Genomic DNA, 10,689 nt, shown 5'->3' with positions numbered 1-10,689 from the left:
TCCTTGAATCCAACAACTCCCTTGATCCATCTCAATCTGGATTTCGAGCCAAACACAGCACCGAAACCGCCCTCATTGCAGCGACCGACGACATCCGAACACTCCTGGACAACGGAGAAACAGTGGCCCTCATCCTACTCGACCTATCCGCCGCTTTCGACACAGTCTGCCACAGCACCCTTATCCATCGCCTCAGCAACATCGGCATACAAGGAAAAGCCTTGGACTGGATCATCTCATTCCTCGCCGGGAGAACTCAAAGAGTCCGACTTCCCCCATTCTACTCAGAGGCCACCGAAGTAATCTGCGGCGTACCTCAAGGATCCTCACTCAGTCCCACCCTCTTCAACGTCTACATGAGTCCTCTCGCCTCCATCGCGCGTCAACACAACCTCAACATCTTCTCTTACGCCGATGACACCCAGTTAATCCTCTCCCTCACCAAAGACCCCAACACCGCCAAAACCAATCTTCACTGAGGCATGAAAGAAGTAGCCGAATGGATGAAACATAGCCGCCTAAAACTCAACTCAGACAAAACAGAAGTACTCATCCTAGGATCTTCCCCCTCAGCTTGGGACGACTCCTGGTGGCCTTCCGCGCTGGGCGCAGCACCCACACCCACAGACCATGCACGTAACCTTGGCTTCATCCTAGACTCCTCTCTCTCGATGTCCAGACAAGTCAACGCTGTCTCGTCCTCCTGCTTCAACGTACTTCGCATTCTCAAAAAGATCTTCCGCTGGATCCCCCTCGAGACTAGAAAGACTGACACCCACGCACTGGTCACGAGTCGACTGGATTATGGTAACACACTTTACGCCGGAATCACAGCAAAATTACAGAAAAAACTCCAGCGCATCCAAAACGCGTCAGCGAGACTCATTTTAGACATCCCGCGCCAAGATCATATCACCGGACATCTAAAAGACCTCCACTGGCTTCCCGTTAACAAAAGAATTACTTTCCGCCTTCTCACCCACGCACACAAAGCCCTCTACAATCTAGGACCCGAATGCCTCAACACTCGACTGTCCTTCTACAAACCCACCCGCCAACTAAGATCATCCAATCATGCCCTCGCTGCAGTCCCGCGCATCCGGAAATCCACCATGGGTGGCAGATCCTTCTCCTTCCTGGCTGCCAAGACCTGGAACTCACTCCCCACCCACCTCCGCCTTACTCAGAAAAACATCTCCTTCAGAAAAGAACTTAAAACCTGGCTTTTCGACAAATAATGAACCCCTTTCTCTAGCGCCTTGAGACCCTCTGGGTGAGTAGTGCGCTATCAAATGCCAGAACTTGAACTTGAACTAAAGTTGCATTGGCTTTATGTGTATTCTAAGTGCCTCTGTTTGCATCTGCGTACCACAGAGCTGCATTGCCTTTGTGGGCTGCTTTCTGCATCTGGACACTACCTCGCTGTGCTGGCAGTCTGTTTTTGCCACAGGGTGCTCTGCTCATGTGTGTTCATGTGTACCCCTGAGTGCCTGGGCTGTACGAGTATGTTAGGTAGGTGTCTCTGTGGGCCGCTGTTTGCATCAGACTTCCCGTGAGCAGCAGTGTGCCTCTGTGGGTGTACTGTGCATCTGTGTGTGCTACAGTCAGTATGTATATATATATGCATACATGCAAACAGACCCGACTCACGAGGGACATTCCCGATTTTTGAATAAAAATTGGCTTTATTTTACCGCCTGAAATCGCCTCTGCTTTTTTGTTTTTTTTGACATCTCCTACCCTTTAAAATGTTGGCATGTATATGCTCCGCGTGAGTGTAAACACCACGCCCTGCTTCAGTAACCTCTCTATCTCGACGCACGAGAGCGCCGCGAGGCCTCCTCTCGTTTCCCTCCGTGTCAAACCCCGGGGCCGCGGGCTGCTGGTTACTTCCTCCTGCGCCGCTCCCTGCTGCAGCCGCTGTGGTTTCTCTGACAGTTCTAGAAGGGGAAGTCGCTCATTTCTTACTCGCAGCAACAGCCGTGCGAGAGGAGGAAGTGAGAGGAGGCGCGGAGGGAGAGGGCGCCCTGTGAGGGGAGGGGAGGGGACGGGACGGGGAGGCGCCGCGAAGTGTAGGGCGCTGGAAGCCAGGGTACAGGCCCGACACAACAGAACACAGAGGTGAGCTAAGTGAGGAGTAAAGACACGGGGGGAGACGAAACATGGGGACAGGTGAGAAAAGAAGAAACAACCCACTGCAATAAGGAGGGTCTGAGAGGGAAGGATGCAAGGGAACGGGGAGCGACTAAAGAGGAAGTGAAAGAGGGTGACGTGAGGCGAAGAGATCAGAGCTGTTAGATACAACAGGCAGGAGGTGACTGAGGGCGAGAGAAGAGGCAGCAACTGTGCCCGGACATTCCACTATTAACGGGAGGGCTGTCAGTGCCTGACCTGACCATCTTGAGGACATTAACTGCCCTGGAACTAACGCGCCCCCTGGAGGACCTTCAGTGACCTGCCCCACCTTCTTTAGGCGTGTTAGCCTCCTGGACCCCTGCATCGCCAGAAGTTTCAGCGACAAGAACTCCTGCACCTCATGAAGGAGTGTCATTGGCTTGGACCTTGAGGATTTTTGAGGCACTTGGACCCCTAGAGCATTTTAAGGAACCTTGGTCTACCCCCCCTCCACCCCCCCCCCCCGGAAGCATTGTAATTACTTGTGTATTCCAGTGACTCTGATAGTGACCTGAGCAAACAACTTCCTTGGACATGGAACTGTGGCGGCAATGTGCCCGCTGGCTCATCCAGTGCCGGGTGCTGCCGCCCAATCACCGGGTGATGTGGGACACGGCTCAGGTCTGCGACCTGGCACAAGCCCTGCGCGATGGGGTCCTCCTGTGCCAACTACTCAACAACCTGCAGCCCCATGCCGTCAACCTGAAGGAGATCAACCTGCGGCCGCAGATGTCCCAGGTGAGTGCTGCATGCGCCTTCAGCCTCATGCACTGGAGGCCCGCTGCTCCGTCGCCATCCATTGTTCACGGTTGACTCTGTCTAGGGCTCGGTGCGCCATCACCATCCATTGCTCAATGATTCCTCCAGTTTATATGTTGCTGTCTGGTGTCCTTTAGTTTCTTCTGGGCACTGGGGATTTTCATATACATGCAGCAGAAAAGGAGGAAGTTAGAATCCAGTCAGATGAGGCCGCGACCTCCATCCCGTTCTTGGGGTATGGGCTGCTTCACAAGTCCCATTTTAAGATTCTGGATAGTGTGTATGCTGCTTGGCAGAGTGATTATTTTATGGATTGTTAAAACAAGGCAGTGCCCTCAAGCTGTAATGTTTGTTAAGGCTTGTGTTAGTTTTTCCCATGTCAGCCCCAAGTGGTCCACTCCCTTAACCTCACTCCTTCCCTTCTCCAGCCAATATGGATGCTCTCGTTCTCGCCTTGGTCTGTCCTTAAGCAGCTCAGCGAATGAAGAGACAAACCAGTACACCCATCCCATTCCTATTGGTTGCTATCCATCATTTCTGGTTGGACTTATTGGAGGACACAACATGGCTTGTTCTGTAATGGTTACTTCGGTTACTTCTCTGCTGCTTGAAGCTAGACACCTCATGGGCAATTGCTGTGTTTGGTTTTGCATGGTCAAGACATGATAACACTAGGACTATTGATGCCTGAGTACTAAGTCCAGAACCCTTGGGTCTAAGTCATGGAACTTAAGTTATTAGAGCCTGATTGTGAGTCTGTCGGTGTCTTCTGACTTGTGAGAAAGTGTCTGTTTGCTCATGGGTTGGAATTATGATTTGGAAGGTATTGACTTATACTAGAATTATCTGTTGTGTTAAATATCTCAACCTTCGTTAAATTTTAGGAGGTCAAAAATTCCGAAATTTAACAGGGGAATAGTATAATGTATTTACTGTATTATGCAGATGTTGGTGCTTTAAACATAAAAATCAGCATGGGATTTCCCAGTAACTCATAATAGGTACAATTTATTGCACTCGATAAGTAACATACCCCATGGTATCTTTATTAGCATCTATTCTCATAATCAGGCCCTCAATGTTCTCATTGTAAAGAATATGTGGCCAAGTTCCAAGTGGCTACTTGGACATACATGCACAGCGTTATGGGTTCATACAACATATGTGATCTGTTCTTACTCCAATTGATTATGTTCAAAACTGTATTTATTTTCATACAACTTTCTTTATGCTTACTTCAAATGAAATTCAATTCCATATGAATTTAGCATTGCCACATTAAACATTCATTGGGGTGAGAACGGATCACATATGTTGTATTGACCCATAATGCTGTGCACATATGAGTCCAAGTTGCCACTTGGAGCTTGGCCACTTACATATTCAATACCACATGTCAGGCAGACATCAGTCATAAGTGGCACGCAAATCAGTTTGATCATAAAACATTTCTGAAACATATATATATTAAAACGAAGTGCACAATCTACTACCATTGTCTAATTATAAAGAAGGCATCTCTGGTAACTTCAGTAACAGAAGTTTGGAGTGAGAGGTTTGGGACTATGATTGCATCAAGGTTCTTCACCACATTTGATGTGTTTGTTGTCATTCCCAGTTCCAGAGGCCATGCAAATATAGGTTGTAATTCTATTGGGTTCCACAGGAGAGAATTTCCATTTTTTTTGTCGATTTTAAGATGCTTCTTTAGCATACACTAGTCTGTTGCAGAGAGGAGTATACTGAGGCAGGTAGGCTTAAAATCAGAAGGTCTTTCCAGTTCAGAGATGATGTAGGCATCATCGCCTTGGTTGTAGCTTGGAGGAGCTGATAGTTTCAGGAAGTGGAGATGGGTATACATAAACAGAAGTGGGGTGATTTTATTGATCCTTGGGGACACCTATCTCAGAGGTGAATAGGGGCGAGCAGAACAATGTAAATCTGACTGTTTGTTTGGGCTCTACCAGTGACAAAGTATTGTATCCAGTTGAGGAAGTGCCCAGATTTCTGGTTTTGATTACTCTTTGTATTAACAGTTGCTAGGCTACAGTGTTTAATTCTGATGACAGGCCAATTAGGAGCTGTGCCCTGACTTTGTTTAAAGCTACAGTGTTCTTGAGGTCATCCCATACAGAGATTAATGCCGATTTCATACTCCTTTTCAGGTTTAAATCCTGATTGCCCGAATGAGTTTATTTTGTTCATTGAAGCTGGATATCGGAGAAAAGGCTGCCTTTTCAATTAGTTTACTTAGAAATGGTCAGTTAGGTATTGGTTTATAATTTGCTGGCTCTGACTGATCATATCCCTGCTTGTTTCGTTTGGGTTTAATGTGAGATGTTTTCAGGTTGCTTGTGAACTCTCCATTTGATAGAATAAAGTTAAGGATCTCTCTGGCCAGTATGGCTACTGGACTTTCTTGAACAAAGCTTTTATATATGCTCAATGGACAATGGCCTGTGTGAGATCCTGCTATGTTTAAAGCTTGGACTAGTTGATTGGGTTCTTTTATCATTATTAAGACCATGCAACACTTTGTAGATTGTGCTGTGGGTGTAGTACTATTTAGCAGGTTTTCTAGTTGGAAGCTGCACTACCTGCTTTTAAGATAAAACACTGAAGTATACAAAACAAGTGATGGGCAGAATGACAGAATTAATCTCAGCCACTGGTAATTACATTGTGCTGCATCCCAATCCATCGTTATTTTGTACAACATGCTACCTCAGTTTGGACCCAGCCATATGCAAATCAGTCTTAATTCTGCTCCAATATGAACTGTCCAGCCCCAACTACCAGGCCAGGTCCTCCCTGAACCTGAAAACAAGCAACCCAAGTTCCAGTTTCACCCTTATTAGGGCTGCTCAGTCTGGTATTGGTTTCAGTGGCACAGTGTGCATGAGGTTCCACATTGGGCATACCCATCCTACCTCAGGCATCACACTGAAGTATACAAAAAAGCAATGCTTGACTTAATCTCAGCCACTGGTAAATACTTGGGCTTTATCCCAATCCCTCGTTATTTTGCATTCCATGCCACCTCCGTAGACTTAGTGTTATGCAAATAAGCTTTGATTCTGCACCAACGGGAGCAGTCCGACCTGATTTGCCAGGCCGTCCATATCCGAAACACAAGCAACCCGAGATTAGTTTTGCCCTTATTAGGGCTTATCAGTTGGGTATAGCTGAGTTCCTGTGCCGGGTATGCCCAGATATGGTACTCGTGCACACTGTGCCATTGGAACCAAGCTATACCTGATTGAGTAGCCCAAGCCTGTTATAGCGTACGATTAACCACAGTATTTCTGACCAGTACTCAAGATCTAAAGGTAATAGTGTTGGAAACTGTGTGCACCTGAGTTGGGTATGTCTGGTGCTTGAAGAATATTGGAGGTTCATTTTTCAACACAGACTACGTTGCTTGAAGCAGGATGTCTGCCCGGAACCTGGAGAGGAGTTTTGCATGACTATGGTTCTGGAGTCAAAGATGAAGTTCCTCCAGTAACTCCTCATGTAATTCCACTGGTCGATAGTGGTTAATATTGGGTATAATGACAGTGGTTAGTAAGTTGCTGTAGAGATGGCTGTGATTAGTCATTTGGTTGATATGACAGCAGAGCTAATAATATTGATCCCTCTTGTCCAGGTGGCTGATAGAATTATAAGGTTTTTATTGGCTACGATGTGGTGACCAGTGATCATCTTGCTGTTTTAGAATTTGCTCTGGAAGGTATGGAAGTCGATATACTTGTGATTTGTTTTGCAATAAAAGATTTTGTTTGTTCCGAGAAATGGTCCGGTAATTGTTCGGTTATTGCCTTTGTACACAATTTTGTTGCTGTTGTTATAGCCAATGTGACAGTACAGGGTGTGCGTAAGAAGTAATAGTCAGTCCTACAAGTCATTTGAGGGATCGAGTAGCAGTTTGATTGGAATGGATGTGGAGGTTTGTGACTCAGCAGTCTGTCAACGGAGATAACTAGGGAGAGGCTATAGGGGGGTTAAAGTTTGGAGGTGATTGACAGTATAGAGAGTTGTACGGGAAATGGTGGAAGGGAAGGTGTGAAACGTAGGATAGGATTGGGAAAAAGGGTGACGTTAGGAGACCGAGAGAGCATGTCATTGAGCCTGGTCTCTGACTTACCAGCAGGGAGCTTGATTCAAAACACATGGGGGGATGTCACTAGTGAGGTTTTTCAGACTTGTTGAAGCATATTAATGTGATAAGTCGAGAAGATGATAGTTTAGAAATGAGGAGAGTCTGTGGAGAGATGAGGATGAGCAGAACAGCATACCAGTGTGTCAGGGCGTAATGGTGCGGTAGGAAGTGATGCGCCAAAGAAGGTATTAGTAAGTCAGGTTGTTTTTGGTTTGTGTTCAAGGATGTAGAGTATTATTGTCACAAGGTGTTTTGTTTTGAGGGGAGCATAGTTTACAGTAGGTGCATTGGACCATAGGTTTTGGGCTATGGTGGGGAAAAGAGCAGGAAGCCGTATGGTGTAAGAGAGGCAATGGATAGCAGATGGTGCTAGCTGAGAAGGGGAAGGAGGATGGATAAGAAATGAGGAAGAAGAGGGAAGGCAGGGCAAGTGTGATGGGAGGATGGGGTAATATGGTTTAGCAGGTTTAGAAGGAGCTGGGTTACTGAAAGGTGGACTGGAAGTAGGGTGGCGGTAGAATGAAGAAGTTGTAGAGGGGTGCCCATCTGGACAAAGTTGGTGAAAGTTTAGCATTCCTGTGGGCATGCTGCACAATGCCTTTTTTCTTTGTTAGATACCCTTGTTACCAAGTTCTAATTACCAGGTTGATTAAATCTCTGTGTTTCACATTGCTCCAGTACTTTTGCCACGTAAATACTTGGAATTCTATAATCTTTTGGTGGTTTTCAGTTTGTAATATGTATCGATTGGTTTGGAGGACCAGAAGCTCAGGTACAAGACTCAGAAAAACTTGAGTCCTTTGTTGCGAGTCTTTTGCTTATTATTCCCTATCACAAACAAATGATGGACGGAATGCTGACAATGCAAACATTCTCCCCAAGTCAAAAGATCTGGGTTAAATCCATCATTATTTTGCCCACTACCCCACCCCAGTTTGGGCCCAGTCATATGCAAATCAGCCTTGACCCTTTGCCTCATGAGAACAGTCCAGATTGGACTGCCAGGCCAGGTCCTCCCCGGACCGGAAACAAGCATCCTGGGACCGGTTTCAGGGTATGTCACCCTTCTTCAGCCAGGCTAGCTTGAATTCAGAGGCACAGTGAGCAAGGGAATGACATGGTGAACAAAAAAACAATGGATTTGGGCCCAGATCTCTGTACTGGGGTGAATGTATGACATTGTTCTGCATTCTGTCCATCAATTTTTCTTTTTGTATTATTCCTTATCAGCGTGGGGTTTAGCATTGACGCTTGTGGTTTAGCTTTGGCGTTTTTGCTACACATGTGTTTTAGTTCTGTAGCAGGACCACTTGGATGCTTAGTAGCTTCTAGTCCATTTCTAGTCCATTGTGTGATCTGAGTTTCGATAGGTCCACATGTAGTTTAGAGTCCAGAGCAGCAGATGTTCAGCAAATGTTTTTTTGGAGAGGGTGGTTATTTCTGTACAATTCCATCTTCAAAATGAAATGTGCATTGGCTTGGTGCAGCTCGAGTATGTTCAATGTGATCACAGTGGGGAATCTGTTGGGGCAACTCAGGAAGGAGAATGCTGAAGCCCACTGGCATGAAACACCACGGCAGGGACCCAGTCATTAATTAATCCTTTAGGACCCCACTAGTTATTTTTATTGTTTCTTTTTTTGCACACACTTACCGCACTACTCATACTACCTCTCAACACCCCCCCAACCCATTTTAGTCCCATCAGCAAAAAGAAAAGACCTCCAGCAATGAGCCCCGCTGCGGGGCCCGTTTGACATTACAGCGCTGGCCCAACAAGACGCGGCCCTATGATGAAGCATGACACCTCCTGGGGTGGGTGAGGACCCTTTCTCCTAAATGAGAGAATCCCCGCTTCTCTTCTGTTGATCCCTGGACCCACTCCACCCCCCCCCCCCCCTTTTTAGGAACTGCATACTTTTGTTTCTATTAGTCTGACCAAGGGGCACGTGCTGGACCTGTCCCAAGCCCCAGTCCCCTCTTTCTTGCATAGCTCAGATCTCGACTGTCATAACTTATAATAGTTGAGTTCTGGTGTCTTTCTTTATAATCAGCACTTGGTGCGTCACAAGTAGCCTATTATACAGAAATTAGTGACTGGCATTTATATAGGAATTAAAGACTCCAATTTATTATTAGTATATTATACATATACGTTTTGTAAAATCAAAAGGACTTGGCTAAAGGAAAAGGCGAGGAGAGAGGTGAAAGGAGGGACGGAGGTGCATCAGGTTGAAATGGTGCTTCAACAGCACCTATGAACTGTTGACCTGTCATGCAAAGTTTTGTAGACGGAAAGGGGAGTAAGTTCTTTGAAGTTTCTGTGTCTGACCACGTATTGTTCCGAATCATGTGCAATAGCATTAGTGCCAAATCACGTCATATCACCTGTGACACCAACTTTTAAACTGAGTGATTTTTTTGCTTGTTGGAAATTTCTCAAACGATGTTCAGAGCCTTATTGCAAGAATCAGGATCAGATATGCTGCGGGAAAGGACCAGCGGAAGGTGTAACCTGACACCTGCCCACTTGGAAGCAAAGGCTATGTTAGCCGTGTATTTGCAGCTGCAGTGTGCGCGTGACAGCTCCGTCACAGGCATACGTTATGACGTCACAATTGCATGTTCAATCATAAAGCGCCCGCGAGGCTGATTCGTCAGTTGGAAGGTGGCTGGGGAGGGAGCAGGAGGCGACGGCGGCTCCGGCTCCTGCTATCCTTCAGGTGTCCAGAACAGGGCCACCCACACCTGGAGGGGATTCTCCGGTGACAATTCTCAAAACCCTACCCCAGACTCCTATATTCATTGGCCAAACTGGTCAAGGCTGACTTTATTACTTTAGAAGAACTGAACAGAAGGTGAACCCGACACTGCAGAAACGGGGGTGTCGCTTATTTGTGCAAGACAGCCGACAGGTAGGACACTGAGTGGAAGATGGAGGTGTAAGACAAAGGGTAGCAGGGACTGTTCCAGTGCCAGGTTGTGCTCTTTAAACGCAGCTTAAACATTAAGACCTAGATGATTTTCACAAAACGTGAACAGCACTTACTTCAGCATTTCTCTGTCTGAGTACCCTGGCAGAATAGAATGGGAGTCGGAAAGGTTTTGTTGTGGTGATGTCTGTGACTTTAAACTGGGAGTGAATTCTCGTATGACTAAGCCTCACTGCAGAAAGGAGGTTATATTTCCCCAAAGAGATGTAGTCGATACGAATATCTATGAGTTCTGTTCCCGTGTTTTACAGTTCAACTCTCAGTAAATCCGAAAATAGGGAAAGGGTTAACCTTTTCGACACAACATGAGTGTAGCCAACAAAAATGCGTTATGATTGAATTCCAGATGTGTAACATAAAAAGCTTTAAGAGCCAAGTCCTTAGTTACAAGTATTACTTTTATGGCGGGGTTACTGGTGGCGTTTGGGGGTGCAAATCTCCAAGGATGTCTGCGGCCTGGGAAGCCAGCCATTGGACTGTTGGGGCATTTGCATCCCCCCATTGTTTTGGCAGGAAGAGGGCATGTGAAGGCCGGGTTCTGCTGGTGCCTTGAGGCCTTGCCTCTCCACACCCAGGACCCGTGTTTCCGGGTATGGGTTTGCG

The 10,689-nt window shown here is 46.5% G+C and overlaps 1 protein-coding gene across 2 annotated transcripts in view; it reads left to right on the top strand.

Annotated features, from left to right (window-relative positions):
- The first annotated feature begins 1,806 nt into the window (after positions 1–1,806).
- Positions 1,807–10,689, top strand: part of VAV1 (vav guanine nucleotide exchange factor 1) — a 606,828-nt gene continuing 597,945 nt past the window's right edge. Inside the window, exon 1 of one of the 2 annotated variants that reach the window (XM_086963789.1) lies at positions 1,807–2,913. In XM_086963789.1, the coding sequence (XP_086819915.1) occupies positions 2,710–2,913 (204 nt within the window). In that variant the 5' untranslated portion in view covers positions 1,807–2,709. The remainder of the gene's footprint in view (positions 2,914–10,689) is intronic. The other variant, XM_086963790.1, reaches the window with a different exon arrangement.

The sequence above is a fragment of the Lissotriton vulgaris genome, chromosome 1_1 (assembly GCF_964263255.1).
Source record: "Lissotriton vulgaris chromosome 1_1, aLisVul1.2, whole genome shotgun sequence".
In the NCBI taxonomy this organism is placed as follows: Eukaryota; Metazoa; Chordata; class Amphibia; order Caudata; family Salamandridae; genus Lissotriton; species Lissotriton vulgaris.
This window is presented reverse-complemented; position numbering and strand designations above follow the sequence as displayed.